General features: G+C 44.8%; 1 protein-coding gene across 1 annotated transcript in view; it reads left to right on the forward strand.

The window, feature by feature from the left end:
* Positions 1-16,350, forward strand: part of dtd1 (D-aminoacyl-tRNA deacylase 1) — a 189,303-nt gene that overhangs the window by 19,751 nt on the left and 153,202 nt on the right. The window contains exon 4 of the mRNA XM_072581404.1: positions 2,527-2,624. Within this exon, the coding sequence (XP_072437505.1) occupies positions 2,527-2,624 (98 nt within the window). The remainder of the gene's footprint in view (positions 1-2,526; positions 2,625-16,350) is intronic.

Genomic DNA, 16,350 nt, shown 5'->3' on the forward strand with positions numbered 1-16,350 from the left:
CTGGAGCACAGTAAAAGTAATGTGAACAGTTAAATGTATTGCTCGACCTGGCAAGGCAGAGGTTTTAGCAAGTTATTTTTCACCACATTTGGACAACCGTTGCGAAACAGATGAGTTGATAATTGAAGGTGGATCTGGCATGATGGTATTGAAATTCATTCAGATTTATCTCATTCATTAACATTCAGACCATTCAGGAATGTCAAGCTTTTGTACCCATTGTCTACATTGCTTAGTCTGTGAGAAAGGGAGGACTGCAGATGCTGGAGATTAGAGTCGAAGAGTGTGGTGCTGGAAAAGCACAGCGGATCAGGAAGCATCCGAGGAACAGGAGAGTCAACGTTTCTGGCATAAGCCCTTCATTAAGAATGAGGCTTGTGGGCCAAGGGGGCTGAGAGATAAATGGGAGGGGTGTGGGGGGAAGGTAGCTGGGAATGTGATAGGTGGATGAAGGTGGGGTAGAAGGTGATAGGTTGGAGAGGAGGGTGGAGTGAATAGGTGATGGACAGGTTAAGAGGGCAGTGCCAAGTTGGAAGGTTGGATTTGGGGTGAGGGGAGGGGAAATGAGGAAACTGGTCAAATCCACATTGATCCCGTATGGTTGGAGGGTCCCACGGTGGGCGATGAATGTTCCTTGATATTGCTTAGTCTGTGCCCACTGAACTCAGTGAAAGGAATTCGCCTCAGAGATACATTGCAGGTGCTGTAAGAGCATCAGTCTGTTTAGTCATATCTCTGTTCTCTTCTATCGATGTCCTACCTCCACTGGAATTGGAAAATAACGACTGACATTTTAACACTTTGCTTCATCAATGATTGGTCACAAATACGGAAAAAAACACCTTTGAAACTCATTGTTGATGTAGCACTTATGCTTTTTTGACAAACAACGATGTCACTTTAAAACCCAACTTGAGTTATAATACATTCAGTCAACTTGACAGCTGCAACAGCGTTGTATTATTAATGTGACTGTTAACAGGAATATCACAAATAATAAATGTGGGATGCAAATTGATTTGATCAGGCAATGACCTGATCAATCAGAATCAACGTGCCTGGTTTAAAACTTAGGTCATGGAAGTTAACTGTCAATCATCATCAATTGGTGCACTCTTCATGGCAACTCCTCGACAAATCACCCAGCAACAAATCAACACTCTCCTCTCATACTTTATAAATGTTGATTTACCCCTTGAACCTGTATTCTTGTGAATTGTCTAAACAAGTGTGAGATATTGGACAGAGATAATTTGTGTCCTTTTTCCAGCTTACCCAAGTTCTGTACTAGCATGTCACTGTTTGATTTATTATTATTATTAGTGTTTCGACAGTTAGATGGAAAGTGATACCGGTTAGTGTGTCCGAGACTTTATTTGACCGGGGCTACAGTCACCCATTCAGAAACAGTCCCTGGAAGCCAAAGGGAGTTTAATCATCCCGCTGCATCTATCAATCTTCCTCGCTCTTGAGAAAAGGAGAACAAGGCAAAGACTTCTGAGGCACGGTGGTTCAGTGGTTAGCACTGCTGCCTCACAGCGCCAGGGACCCAGGTTCAATTCCAGCCTCGAGTGACTGTCTGTCTGTGTGGAGTTTGCACGTTCTCCCCGTGTCTGCATGGGTTTCCTCCGGGTGCTCCGGTTTCCTCCCACAGTCCAAAGATGTGCAGGCCGGGTGAATTGGCCAAGCTAAATTGCCCATAGTGTTAAGTGCATTAGTCAGAGGGTCTGGGTGGATTACTCTTCGCAGGGTCAGACTTGTTGGGCTGAAGGGCCTGTTTCCACACAAGTGAATTTAATCTAAAGTGTCTAATTGAGTAAGGAGGTACTGTTCCTCATTATTGTTGAGATTCATCAAAGCAGTGTCGGAGGTGGAGGACACAGGGAGTGAGATGGAGGATAAAAATGACAAAGGGCTGTAAACACAGGTATACCTACAGACAGTATAGAAAGCCCAGGGCTGGTTACTTGAAGCTTGGCTGGTATGTTCCTCACTGAAAGACATGAGGGGAGCCATTGTCATCCTTATTAGCCAGGTAAAGGTGTGTTATGGTAAAGGGAGATGAGACCCTTCAGTGATGGAAAGGGGAGAGGGCACCCCACAGTTGCTCTCCACGTTTCCAGATGAGTGAGGATGGGAAATCGCCCATAATCCCAGTGAAAGTGCCCAGGGTGATGGCTGTTCTGTCAGAACCCGAACCCATGCGGAAACAAGTCCATCCTAGCATTGCAGAGAGAACAGACTCTCTGGAGTTCAGATTCTGGAGTTGTCACCTCATTCCTGAGGAAGGGCTTAAGCTCGAAACAGCGATTCTCCTGCTCCTCTGTTGCTGCCTGACCGGCTGTGTTTTTCCAGCACCACACTCTTGGACACTGTTCACATCCTGCTTTGCTTAAAAATAACATTACAAAAACGCCCAGTCAGTGGAAGCTGAAAGCTGTAAAGGTGGCGAGACTAAAAGTGATCATCTAAGAAGGGAGATGACTACAGTGAGCTGATTAACTTAAACAATCTATTCTATTCTAGATGGCAAATTTGGAGCCTACATGCAAGTTCATATACAGAATGATGGCCCAGTCACTATTGAATTAGAATCGCCCACCGGTCCCTCTGACCCTAAACAGGTAAGAGAATACTGGTCTGTTCCTGTGTTTAAGTGGTTAAGGTTTTGTTATGCTTGATTACACAAACTCATCTTGATCTACAAAATAAGGCTGCATGATTTCAGACTTCAAGTTAAAAATCACACAACACCAGGTTATAGTCCAACAGGTTTATTTGGAAGCACTTTTTTTTATTTTAAAAATATACTTTATTCATAAAAATATTTTGATGGTCTGTACAATTGGTCATGCCATACATACGTAAACATTCTATTTCTTTGCATACAGAGATCGAGTAAGCAAACATATATTTGGGTCTGTACGTTTACTATGCATATATTTAGCTGAGGCGTCAGAGGAGCCCACTTACTGCGTGGGCCCCCTGTTCTTAGGCAGGCAGACTTTACACGGTGGTCTTTCCCCACCGCGCCTTGGCGGCAGCTGCCCCAAGCTTCAGCGTGTTCCTCAACACGTAGTCCTGGACCTTGGAATGTGCCAGACTGCAACACTCAGTCAGGGTCAACTCCTTTAGCTGGAAGATCAACAGGTTTCGGACAGACCAAAGAGCGTCTTTCACCGAGTTGATGATCCTCCAGGCACATTTGATGTTTGTCTCGGTGTGCGTCCCGGGGAACACACCATAAAGCACGGAGTCCCGTGTCACAGAGCTGCTTGGGACAAACCTCGACATACACCACTGCATTCGTCTCCAGACTTCCTTTGCGTAGGCACATTCCAGAAGGAGGTGTGTGATAGTCTCGTCCCCTCCGCAGCCGCTTCGAGGGCAGCGTGTGGTGCGGCAGAGAGTGCGGGCATTCATAAAGGATCTCACCGGCAGAGCCCTTCTCACCAGTAGCCAAGCCATGTCTTGGTGCTTGTTGGCAAGTTCTGGCGATGAGGCATTCTGCCAAATGACTTTGACAGTCTGCCCAGGGAACCGCTCGACAGGATCCGCCCTCTCCTTTTCCCGAAGGGTCTCAAGGAAGCACTAGCTTCCGGAGCACTGCTCCTTCATCAGGCGGTTGTGGAGTATAAGATTGTAGGACACAGAACTTATAGCAAAATCTCACAGTGTGATGTAACTGAAATTATATATTGAAAAAGACCTAGATTGTTTGTTAAGTCTCTCATCTTTTTGAATGACCATGTTGGTTTTCGTTCTTTCATATGTAAATTCAAGAACTTTCTTAAAGTTACATTCTCAAGTGAACTTTAACAATAGGTACCATGTTGGCCTAGATAGTGCATTGAAGGTGTGAGGTGCCTGATTGTTCTGTATGTACACACTTGCCCTTAGAATGATTACAGCACAATGTTGTAATGATCCCAGGTCGTACTGACAGCACATTAAGTTAGACACTATTACTTTTAGATTAGATTAGTTTAGATTCCCTACAGTGTGGAAACAGGCCCTTCAGCCCAACAAGTCCACACTGACCCTCCGAAGAGTAACCCACCCAGACCCATTTCCCTTTGATTAATGCATCTAACACTATGGGCAATTCTCGACAATGCGTTTATTTACAGAATGCAGCACTATACTGTATATCGCCCACCAACCATCTCGTACCTCAGCGGTCACTCTTAACATAGTATTATTTTGATGAATCAATTAAAACAATGAACTCAAATTAAAATAATTGTACTTGATTAAACACTAGGCAGCTCCTGGAAGGGGCCAATACATGGGATGGTACAGCATAGAAACAGGCCCTTTGGCCCACCATATCTATGCTGACCAACAAATGCCAAACCACTAATCCCATTTACCAGTACTTGATCCATAGCCTATATTCTCTGGTGTTTGATGTATTCATCCAGATGCTTCCTAATTGTTGTGAGGGTATCTGCCACCACCACCCTCTCAGACAGCCACTCTCTGAGTGAAAAGAGTTTTCTTCAGATCTCTACTGAACCACTTGCTCCTCTCCTTAAACCTACACCTTCTGGTCTTAGACACATCTCAAATGGAGAAAACATTCTAACAATTGTCTCTGTCTTTGCCTGTCATTATTCTGTATACTTCCATCAGATTCCACCCCCAGCCTCCTCTGATCCAGTGAAACAAACCCAGCCAATCCATGACTTTACTCATAACTGAGACTTGCCATCCCAGGCAAACATCCTGGTGAATCTCCTCTGCACCCTCTCCAGTGCAATCATGTTCTGTGTGGCAACTGGAACTTGCACACAGTATTCCATTCCATCTGTGACCTCACCAATGTTTTATGAAGTCACACAAGACTTCCTTGCTCCTGTATTCTACCCCATATGCCGCCTTCACCACCCTGTCTATCTCTACAGACACGTTCAGGGATCTATGAGCTTGCACACCAATGTTTCTTAGTACGTCCGAGGGATTTATCATGCAGTGTGTAAATTGTTCTCTCATTCCACATGAAAACCTGTGAAGGGCGTGGCAAAGTGGCTCAGTGGTTAGCACAGCTGCCTCACAGCACCAGGGGCTGATTCCAGCCATAGGCGACTGTCTGAGTGGAGTTTGCACACATTCCCTGTGTCTCCATTTCCTCCGGGTGCTCCGGTTTCCTCCCACAATCCAAAGCTGTGCAGGTTAGGTGGATTGGCCGTGCTAAATTGCCCATAGTGTCCAGGGATGTGCAGGCTAGATGGGTTAACCACGGGAAACACAAAGATAGGGCGGATTCTGGGTGGGATGCTGTTTGGAGGGGCTATGTGGCATCGATGGGCTGAATGGCCTGCTTCCACATGGTAGGTTCCATGAAATTAAACCAATTTAACAATTGACTGCCCCTTAAAAGTGCATTGTTAGTAAAGGATAGGGGATAAAGAATCCAACAGGAATTGATGAATTCAAATTAAAAGTTGATTATATGGGGAGATAATACACTCCAGCCCCAGTGGTGTGGATTGGTCACAGAAAGTCTCAAGCAGACACTTGATCTCTACTGCACCATCTGAACATGAACTTTCACCTGTCTCTCTTTAATTGACTTCCATTTGGAGAGTATAATCAAAAATAACACAAATTAACAGTCCCTTAAAGAATCACGGCAGCTAAAGTTAAAGCTTGCTGTTGAAAATTAATTTGTAATTTGGCATTGCGGAGTAATGCCCTGTAATGCCCACCAGTGACAGAGGGCATTGACCAGATCAGTGAGCACCCAATATGGAGATCTTCAGGTCCTTCTGCAAGGCCACCCAGGGGACTGACATTACCATAAACAGTGTCTTGCCCAATTAACACAGGGCATTCAGAATGTTTTTTAGCTCCCTAAATTCTTAATTTCTTAAACCATTTCCCCTTCAAAGCAAGGGAATATTTTAATATGCAACTATAAATTTCTCTCTGAGTATAAGTTTCTTTTGTGTTGGGTTTTCTTTGGAATCCCTTATGCTTATCAAGGTAAGGGAAGTAATGTGTTGTGGAATTGAATAATCTGGCTGGACAACATGCTCCAACCTCCCCACAGCCTCAGTGCGGCCATTTTCTTCAATTTGACCAGTCATCTGGTGGTCTCTCCTAAGACTCCTAATGAGTATCCAAATCAGGGCAGCTTTGTCTAGTGGGCCCATGGATAGACACTGTTCAAATGCAGTGCATTTGACACCTTGTCAGGCAGTGGACAGAGCAGAATTATTTGAGCTTAATTTTAAATTTAGGTCCTAGGCCAGTCTCCAATTCAGTATGTTGAATAACCCACATAAAACACGTTCCCCTTATTGCTGAGGAAAGCTTACTGACAATGCACTGCCATATCAGAATCACCAACTTTCCAGTCAGGTGTTTGACTCGCGACCCTGTCTGCTTGAGTTAATGTCTAAGAGAATTTCTAGAAGCATGGCTTTCCAACCAGAACTCTATCAACAAACACGTCGTGTTAGACCCCATCTACCATCCCCTGAGAAAAGGAACAGGAAGTTACTTCACCACAGGAAATAACATCACTGAAGGAAATGACACCAACAACCCAAGCAGGAATTTTCAGCATTGCTTCGCCTGAGGCCCACTGAAGATGTTACCTAGAAGGGTAACGAAATGTCTGGAAATGAACCTTGCAGCTCAGCGAGCAAACCTACATCCAAAACCCCAACCTGAGCTACGAATCTTCTCAAACCTTGATGTCTGTGGCACTATTTTGAAGGAGAACAGAGGAGTTATCCCTGATTTACCCTTAATCGGGACCACCCTAAACAGGTTACCTACTCACATGGCTGTTTGCCTGCTGTACTGTAATGATTACACAAGTATTTCGTTGGTTGTAAAGCTCTTTGAAACGTCCATAGGTTGCTACATAAATGCAAGCTTTTGTTTTTTGTCTCTGCAGTTATTATTTGAATAAAACTATAGGCAAGTGTCCGTTACAATTCTGAGCATCAGCCCCTTTTCAGTGTTTCAGGGTTTTTGAATTGCACTGGTTATTAAATTTGTTTGCTGACTGTGAAGAATTATTTTGATAAAAGTGTTGAAGAAGTACTTATATCCTGATTATTAATATTCTCAATTAAAATAAATGCAGTTTAATAAGGGGGAGAATGTTCTAGAAATGTGACCACCATCCGTGGGCAGTTGGATTATGTTTTGGCTTTTTTTACTCAATGAGAATTAATTGTTTTGACAGAGATTGAAGGGATCTTATCTTCCAACTTTTCAAAATAACTCATAGAGTTCCCCAGTGTGGAAGCAGGCCATTTGGCCCATCAAGTAGGCACTAACTCTCCGAAGAACATCCCACCCTATTCCTGTCACCCTGCATTTCCTGTGGCTAACCTGCCTATCCCTGGACACAATGGGCAATCTATCATGGCCAATCCACCCTAACCTGCACATCTTTGGACTGTGGGAGGAAACCGGAGCACCCGGAGGAAACCCACGCAGACACTGGGAGAATGTGCAACCTCCACAAAGATGGTTGTCCGAGGCTGGAATCGAACCTGGGTCCCTGGCGCTGTGAGGTAGCAGTGCTAATCACAGCCATTTTGCTGCCGTAACGCACGTGACAGTTTCCTATTGAATGAGCCGTTGAGGCAAGATGAGTGTTGCCCTGCTCTTTGACGCCTCCTGCATTTACCCACTTTATCTCCCTGGCTCGACTTGGCCTCTCTTACTCCCTTCCCCTATGTGCACGACCTGGGTTGGCATCTGTTTTACCATCTAGTAGGGATAGGCACGGGGACCTGAGGCCAAATGGAACCGGGCACATGTCGATCTGATAATTAAGGGATAATTGGATGTGAATTATGGCTGGGTGTGTAAGTGGGGGATAGGGCTGTTGTGATGAAGGGGTAGTGTCCTTTCTTCTGGGCCTGGAGGTCCTGGTTCAGGTATCAGAGATGTGTCTTAACACGACTGAACATGCTAATTAAAAATATTGGACCCCACCCCCTTTGTGGCTCATGGATAGTGTCCCTGCCTGTAAAGCAGGAGGCCTCGAGTTCATGTCCCAACTACTCCAGAGATACATCATAACATCTCTGAACAGGTTGACTAGAAACTGTCGACCCACCGGTGATAAATAACCCATGATGCTGGAGTTTTGCGCTGCATGAATTGGAATAAAAGTCTGGACTTTTGTCTTTAATATCTGGGGTGTTTAACGTCTGCAGTGCTGGAAGAATGGAGTGGCTTTGCAAGTGAGAGTCATGTTTCTAAACTAATTGCAATAGAACTTCAGTGGTCTGCCTCTGTGCTGTTGAAAGGCTTGTTCAGTGGGAGTTGGTACAAGATTTAGTGCCTGGTACAGGTCAAGGGTGACCTTCTAAACACTGTCACGAGTGAAAACATATTTACTGGGCTGTAACCATGGAGAGTGAGCAAGCCAACATTTCGAGTCTAAGTCTCTGATGAAGAGTTATGTCAACTCACAACATTAGCTTGCTCTGTCTCCATGGATGCTCCCCAATCCGCTGTGATCTCTGGCATTTGTTGTTTTCAGTACGGATTCCAGCATCTGCAGTAATTTGCTTTTCCTTTAACAAGCTCTAACCTTGGGCCTCCATGGTGATTGACATGTTGGGTGTCCAATGGCAGTAGTCTGGAGGTGGGGTGGCTGAAGGCAGGAGATCATGTGGTGACATCTCCCAGACCCAATTGGTCACTATGGTTCAAAGTTTGGTAGAAGATTTGTAGCTCGGGTGCTCGTTGTTGTGGTTCTGTTCGCCGAGCTGGTAATTTGTGTTGCAGGTGGTTTTTGAAATTAACGATTTTTGGCGCGCAATTTCTTGTCTGTATTTGTGTAGTCTGTTGTGAGTGTCTGTAATCATTACCTGGATCATCCTGAATCCGTTCTGTCTGGCTGTGTCCCTGGCTTGTGGATTGTTGACTGGTGACCTGTATCTGACTATGGTCACTATGGTGTTCCAGAGATTATTTGCAATGTACAGTGTATATACCTCCCAGACTGAGCAAATTCATCGTGTCCTTCTCCTGCTCCATTCATAATGAAAGGTTACATGAAACAGAGGTTGTGGCAGGTTGAATTAATAAGCCTGGGGACGTACACCTTTATGACTACTGGGAGGGACGGAAGAGTGCTTCAAGATGTATTCCAAGCTAAATCTCTCCAAAGAACAGAAATAAAAGACTACAAACGTTCTGATAGGCTTGAAGGTATGCTTTAAACCCCAAGGAGAAAGTGAGGACTGCAGATACTGGAGATCAGAGTCAAGAGGGTGGTGCTGGAAAAGCACAGCAGATCAGGCAGCATCCGAGGAGCAGGAGAATCGACGTTTCGGGCATAAGCCCTTCATCAGGAATGATGAAGGGCTTATGCCCGAAACGTTGATTCTCCTGCTGCTCAGATAGTGCCTGACAAACTGTGCTTTTCCAGCACCACCCTCCCAACTTTTAACCCCAAGCGGAGATAACTCAATACATCTCACAGAACCATATGAATTCGAGCAGCTGAAATTGAAGATAGGTGTGAGAGGTGTGAGAGATCTCTTAGGTGTGAGAGATCTCCAAACAACAGTGCAACCACTGAAGGAAGTTAACCTGACTCTTGACGAAGTTCTAAACATTTGCAGAAGCTCTGATCTTGGAATGCATAAGCCATGGCCTGTAAATTGGTGAGCAGTTTGGACCTGGCCGCCATATTGAATTGTGGCCCTGATTGTTCAAATATAACGATGCGGAGAAACTTTGCGGAAGCGATGGTGTTGGATTGGGATAGAGATGGACAGAATTCACTTGTCAGGTGAAGTCAACCAGATGAAGGGGCAGCGCTTCGAGAGCTTGTGATTTCAAATAAACCTCTTGGACTGTAACCTGGTGTGACTTCTCTGACAGTGCAGAGAAAAAGCACCAATCGATCCACAGAAAGATCAAGGACGATAGACAAGGTGCAAGTATTCGTGGCGCTACACAAAAGAAAGAGTGTCCCGTATGGAGGAAATGTTTTAATTGCAAGAAAGTAAACCACTTTTCAGGTTGTGGATAGGGCTGTAAAAGCTAGAGTGGTGATTGCTCCTGAGAAAGTGGTGGATGTGCATACAGTTACAACATTGAAAAAACAATTGGGTAAGTACAGTGAATAGAAAAGGTTTCGAGGGATGTGGGGCTAGTATAGTTTGGGATTATGGTCAGCATAGACTGGTTGGACAGAAGGGTCTGCTTCTGTGTTGTATGACTCTCTGACTGTAGGTTGGATGATAATTTGGACAAGTCAAGTATGAGTACAGAGATGGCAGATGATTCAATCCAGACATTCCAACAGGTTGGCAATGTGTAGTCTAAAGGAGAAACATGACCATTGTAAGACAGTGGAATAGGAGCATCAAATTAGTCAATAAAAGGTAAAGCAGCCCATAGTCCCATTCTCTCAGTGTAAGAAATGATTGGCGGTGGGTTTAACCTGAGGGTCAGCACGCCTCAGGTGAAAGGAGAGGTAGAGAAGGAGAGTCCTTCATGGTAACCTTAGCCGCTTCAGGAATTGAAGCCATGCTGTTGGCATCACTCTGGATCACAAACCAGCCATCCGGACAACTGAGCTAACCGATTCCCATCAAGTGAATATACGTGACAAATAGGCACAGGTCCTCCTCTTGCTTTGCAAGCCTTTGTAAAGCACGACGTCATTGGCAAGGGTGACATCTTGGAATTCCACATTATTCAACACAGAGCTAAAGCTGCACACCTCAGCAGAAACAAGTTGGAAGCTCAGTCTGATGACCTGGATGTTCCAGGAGAGATTTCCAGTGTTTCAAGGGTCGCATCGAGTGGACAAACAGTGGGACACAGGGCACATCTGATTGCAGGGCCACAAACAAAGCTTGGTGCCAAAGGCAAGCAACTGAAAGCCTGCCTTACCAGATGGCTAGTGCAATGAAGACAAAACGTGTGGAAAGTGAACAGTGTGAGTCAATTGAGAAGATTTTGAAACAGGCCCAGAGAGCAGATTGTTCCAACCAGCAGATGTTGGAGGAGAAGCCAGTGACCTGAAGCCTTACTGAAGGCCTCGGCCCTTGGGAAGCCAAGCTCCAGCCAGCTGTGGCCTAGCCATTGGCTCATAGGTGAAAATTCCAGTTGACCTCTGATGACAGGCCCCTGGGTTGGCTTATTATAGGTGTCATTGGTTACCCAGAGGAGTATCCCTTCAGTTGCCCATCTATTCTCTGGGAAAATAGACCAGACTGAATGGTACTGTCTGGTAGCATGAATCTTTGTACGCACCCTCCTGCCAGCCTCTGTACTCAGAGTGAAAAATGGCAGTGGAAATTCTTCATCTGGTGTCCATGAGGGGGTTACATCTGACTGTGCAAGACTCACTAATGAAACATGGTACACACCTTCAGAGGAAGTGATGAAATATCACATGATCTTGCTCAAACATGCGGCCTCGTGGCAAAATGAAGTCACAGGAAGGTGTTTCTCAAATAAAGTTAATCTTTTCCTCACCTCAGCAGAGTATATCCAGCAGCACAACAAGACCAAGAATATAATAACACGGTCAGTGTGACCTTCCCCTGCTGAATTGGAACTTGTTTAATTCCAGATTGTTTCAATACATGGTGTATCTGACAAGAGGTTTTGTGAGAGCTGTGTTTCAGCATAGAATTAGCTAAAACTGACAATGTGGATGGATGTGATGATCAAGTCCGCATTACACCATCAGGGCACTATATATATCTCTCAAATCTAATGAACTGCTCCCAGACTTTGTTAAGCCCATGTCACTATATCAATCAAATTTCAATTGCAGCAATTACTAAGATGCACTCTGCTATTCTCCTGTCTTTGGAAAATTGCTTGAGAATGTTGTTATGTAGTTTGGGAGTACTTTGCCATTTTATTTCTTCTTCCTCTTTGAAATTTCTTTTGTTTTGTCCTCTTTGGGCGATGTCCTCAGCTTTGACCAGATGTTATGATCCCAGCTGAAGTGGGCACGTTAGATCTCAGGCTGAAGTCTGGTTTGACAGAGTCATAGAGTCACACAGCATGGAAGCAGACCATTCGGTCCAACTCATCCATGCCAACCACGTTTCCCAAACTGAATTAATCCCATTTGCCTGCACTTGGACCGTATCCCTTTTAAACTTCTCCAATTCATGTACCTGTCCAAATGTCTTTTAAATGTTGTGACTGCACCTACACCCACCACTTTCTCTGGCAGTCCATTCCACATATGAACCACCCTCTGTGTGAGAAAGGGCGGCACGGTGGCTCAGTGGGGTTAGCGCTGTTGCTTCACAGCACGAGGGTCCCAGGTTCGATTCCAGCCTCGGGCGTCTGTCTGTGTGGAGTTTGCACGTTCTCCCCATGTCTGCGTGGGTTTCCTCCAGGTGCTCCGGTTTCCTCCTACAGTCCAAAGATGTATAGGTCAGGTGAATTGGCCATGCTAAATTGCCCATAGTGTTAGGTACATTAGTCAGAGGGAAATGGGTCTGGGTGGGTTACTCTTCAGTGGGTCGGTGTGGACTTGTTGGGCCGAAGGGCCTGTTTCCACACTGTAGGGAATCTAATCTAAAAAAAGCTGCCCCTCAGGTTCCTTTTAAATCTTTCTCCTCGATAGATCATATTCTGTTACTTTTAAAAATATATACAATGACACGGATCTTCTCTGACAAATGGCCAAAGCTGCAGATTTGATGTTCACAATAAAGCAGAAGATCATAATTCAGAAGAAGCTGTGATAAAGTAGAAAAAGCCAAATAATTGTATATAACACGGGATTAAAGATCGTAAAATGCACGGTACTCCTTTACAGGCCTTACACCAGAGAGAGGCAAAACCTAGATCTCTATCACATCTACAGGTTTAATGTTTGTGGCTTTCTGTCAAAACTGGGAAAAGTTAGAGACATAAAAGTTTTAAGATGGGGTTGTGAGGGTGGGGAGGGTGGCGGGGTCGATGGAAATGGTGGTGGGAATAGGGACAAATGGAAGGTCTATGATAGGATGGAAAACAGGAGCGATGGAATGACAGAAGAGTTAGCCCACCAGGGTCAAAGGGAACAATGATGGGACAAGAGAAGAAACTAAGATGCCAAGAGTGAAAGCAAAAGATAAGATGAAAATCAAACCATGAAGAGAAATGGTAGAAAAGCAGGGCCAAAATTTACAGTCAGAAATTGTTGAATCCACTGCTGAGATAAGGAGGGCGTAAAGTGTCCAATTAAAATTCAAGATGCTTTTCCTGTACATTATGTTGAGCATTATTGGAACACTCCAAACATCGACAAAGTGCTGCTACTGCCAAAGGGTGAGAGGAGAGTGACTGCCCTTTATTTTATTCCTTTGTGGGACTCGGGCGATGCTGGCTGGTCAGCATTGATAGCCCATCCCTAATTGCCCTTGAGAAGGTGAGGTTGAGCTGCCTTCTTGAACCGCTGCAGTCCACCTGCTGTGGGTTGACCCACAATGCTGGTAGGGAGGGAATTCCAGGATTTTGATCCAATGGCTATGAAGGAACGGTGGTATATTTCCAAGTCAGGGTGGTGAGTGGCTTGGAGGGGAACTTGCAGGTGGTGGTGTTTCCAAGTACCTGCTGCCCTTGTCCTTCTAGGTGGAAGTGATCGTGGGTTTGGAAGGTGCTGTCTCAGGATCTTTGCTGAATTTCTGCAGTGCATCGTGTGGAAAGTACATATTGCTGCTACTGAGTGCTGGTGGTGGAGGGATTGAATGTAGATGTGGTGCCAATTAAGTGGATTGCTTTGGCCTGGATGGTGTCAAGCTTCTTGAGTATTGACATCAAGGCAGCATTTGGCAAAGTGTGGCATCAAGGAACCCAAGCAACACGGGAACTGGGGAGAACTCTCCACTGTTTGGACTCAAACGTAGCACAAAGGGAAGAGTTTGTGGTTGTTAGAAATTATTCATATCTGACAAGAGTAGGCCTCTGATTCTCCAACACCTTTCAATAAGATTATAACTGACTCTACATTTCCACCTACCCTGATAACCTTTCACTCCATTACTTATAGAATCATAGAATCCCTACAGTGTGGAAACAGGCCATTCAGCCCAACAAGTCCACACCGACCCTCAAGAGCGTCCCACCCAGCCTCACCCTCTCTTCTATCCCTGTAACCCTGCATGTCTTGGGCTAATTCACCAAACCGACATATCCCTGGACACCATGCGCAATTTAGCATGGCCACTTATGAAGACGTTATCTACATCTGCCTTGCAAGTGCTCAAAGACTCAGTTTCCACTGACTCAGTACCAGCATCCCAAGCAAGTACTGATAGGCAAATAAATGTTGGCCTGCCCGCAACACCCATATCCATGAATGAATCAATAAAACAATGTCAGGTTGTTGTGCATCTATGTGCGAGACAGCTCTCCCAAGCTTGGTGTAAATCCTCAGAGGAGGACTTTGTAGAATTGATTGGGTGCACTGGGTCTTCATTGTTTCTGTTGATAGGTCCAAACTATGGAGTCATCTTGTGCTTATCTTCCTGAGTTGTCTGGAGGGGTTTGCTATAACAGAGTGGCTTCCTCAGCCTGTTGGGAGGACAGCAGAGAGACAGTCTCATTACTTTGGGTCTGGAGTCAGACTGGTTCAGGACAACTTACGGGAAATGTCAGATGCTGACTACAGGAGAGAGCCAACGTGAATTCAGAAAGCATAGAGAAGAATCGAGAAGTGAACAACGAGGGTCAAAGAGTGTGCTCAAGAATGGATGAGCAGGTGACATAAAAGGGACATGACATAAAAGTTCACGTGCAATCAGACACACGGTAAAACAAATTAAAGAAATATTCCGGGCCAATTCGGGAGAAAAAGCAAATCTTCTTCTGGACATGAAGGGTGTGGCTGAGATACTAAATGAATACCAAAGAGGACACTGTCAATGTCACAGTAACAGAAATGGTTAAGGAGGAAGCACATTGTGAGCAGTGAATGCAGCAGACTTAATTTGAAAAAGCGCATGTGAATTGCAGCTTAACCTGGAAATGCATGGGGCCTGGGATTGCCTGGAGTGAGAAGGAAAACGTGTAGTCATTCAGGGCTTTTGAGGGAAGTGTCGGTGGAAAGGACATGGGTGTTGAGGGTATTTGACGAGTGGACTGTGTCTCTCAGAGGAATGTTTCCTTTGGGATGCTGAAAAGGGAATTGAGGGGAATGATATAGGTTTTGCCTCTAGGGTATGTTTACCTGATACGGCAATGCTTATGTTACCCATTGTTGTATAAGAAACTAGGGTAGAGATAACATGGTATTGAAAGATCTGACTGACGTTTACTACAGCATGCTGATATTTAGAAATACTGCATTTGCAGGCTGTGTCTGGACTAGCCTTAAACAAATTGGTTACAAAGAGTAATAGGTTCATTTAAGAGGCATTTGGAAGGGTATATGAATAGGAAGGGTTTGGAGGGATATGGGCCAGGTGCTGGCAGGTGGGACTAGTATGGGTTGGGATATCTGGTTGGCATGGACGGGTTGGACCGAAGAGTCTGTTCCCATGCTGTACATCTCTATGACTATGACTTATCTCATGATCCGAATTATGATGGAGTCTGAGACCTTCAGTTCAAGTGCTATAATGAGTTACTTGTCCAATTTCCTATTGTTTGTGACTTGACTGAATGATTACAACCGTTGCTGATATGACGACCACTACTTTTCAGTTTATTTGTGAAATGAATGGTGTCTGATTACAGACTGTAGTTCATTGGCAAACCATTCATAGACGTGTATCAAGTGGAGAGTGAACCATAGCAGTTCGTTACCTCAGCATCAAAGTTCAAATGGTCTAGCAGAACAGATGCAACATAACATCAGTTCAATGGTCATCACGTGTCAAGCAACAAAGGAAGAATTTTGTATTGCCTTGCAACATTTTCGTGCTACATCAATGGAGAAGGGATTATCATCCAGGCACAACATATGCTCGGAAGACTTTTGTTAAAAACCTCGCCCGGCAACTAATTGCCTGATACCCCAGGACACTGAGCAGTCAAAGACAGGGGAGAATGGAAGCAATGGTGAACGAATAGGTAGAGAACTACCAAAACTGAGTGCTGGACAAATCTAGAAATATAAATGCAAAAACTTGAATGCAAACAGAAGTTTTGAGAATATGAAACCAGTGCAGATTATGTGATGTCAAGCAGAGAGACCTAAGGGTTCAGGTACATAGTTCCTTGAACAGGTAGACAGGATGGTTAAGAAGGTGATTAGCACACTTGCCTTAATTGCTCAGAACATTGAGTATAGTGGTTGGGGCGTCATTGTTGAGATTGTATAGGACGTTGGTGAGGTCTCTTCAGGAGTACTGTGTGCACTTCTGGCATCCCTGTTCTAGGAAGGATATTATTAAA

Source organism: Chiloscyllium punctatum, chromosome 11 (genome assembly GCF_047496795.1).
Source record: "Chiloscyllium punctatum isolate Juve2018m chromosome 11, sChiPun1.3, whole genome shotgun sequence".
NCBI classification, from domain to species: Eukaryota; Metazoa; Chordata; class Chondrichthyes; order Orectolobiformes; family Hemiscylliidae; genus Chiloscyllium; species Chiloscyllium punctatum.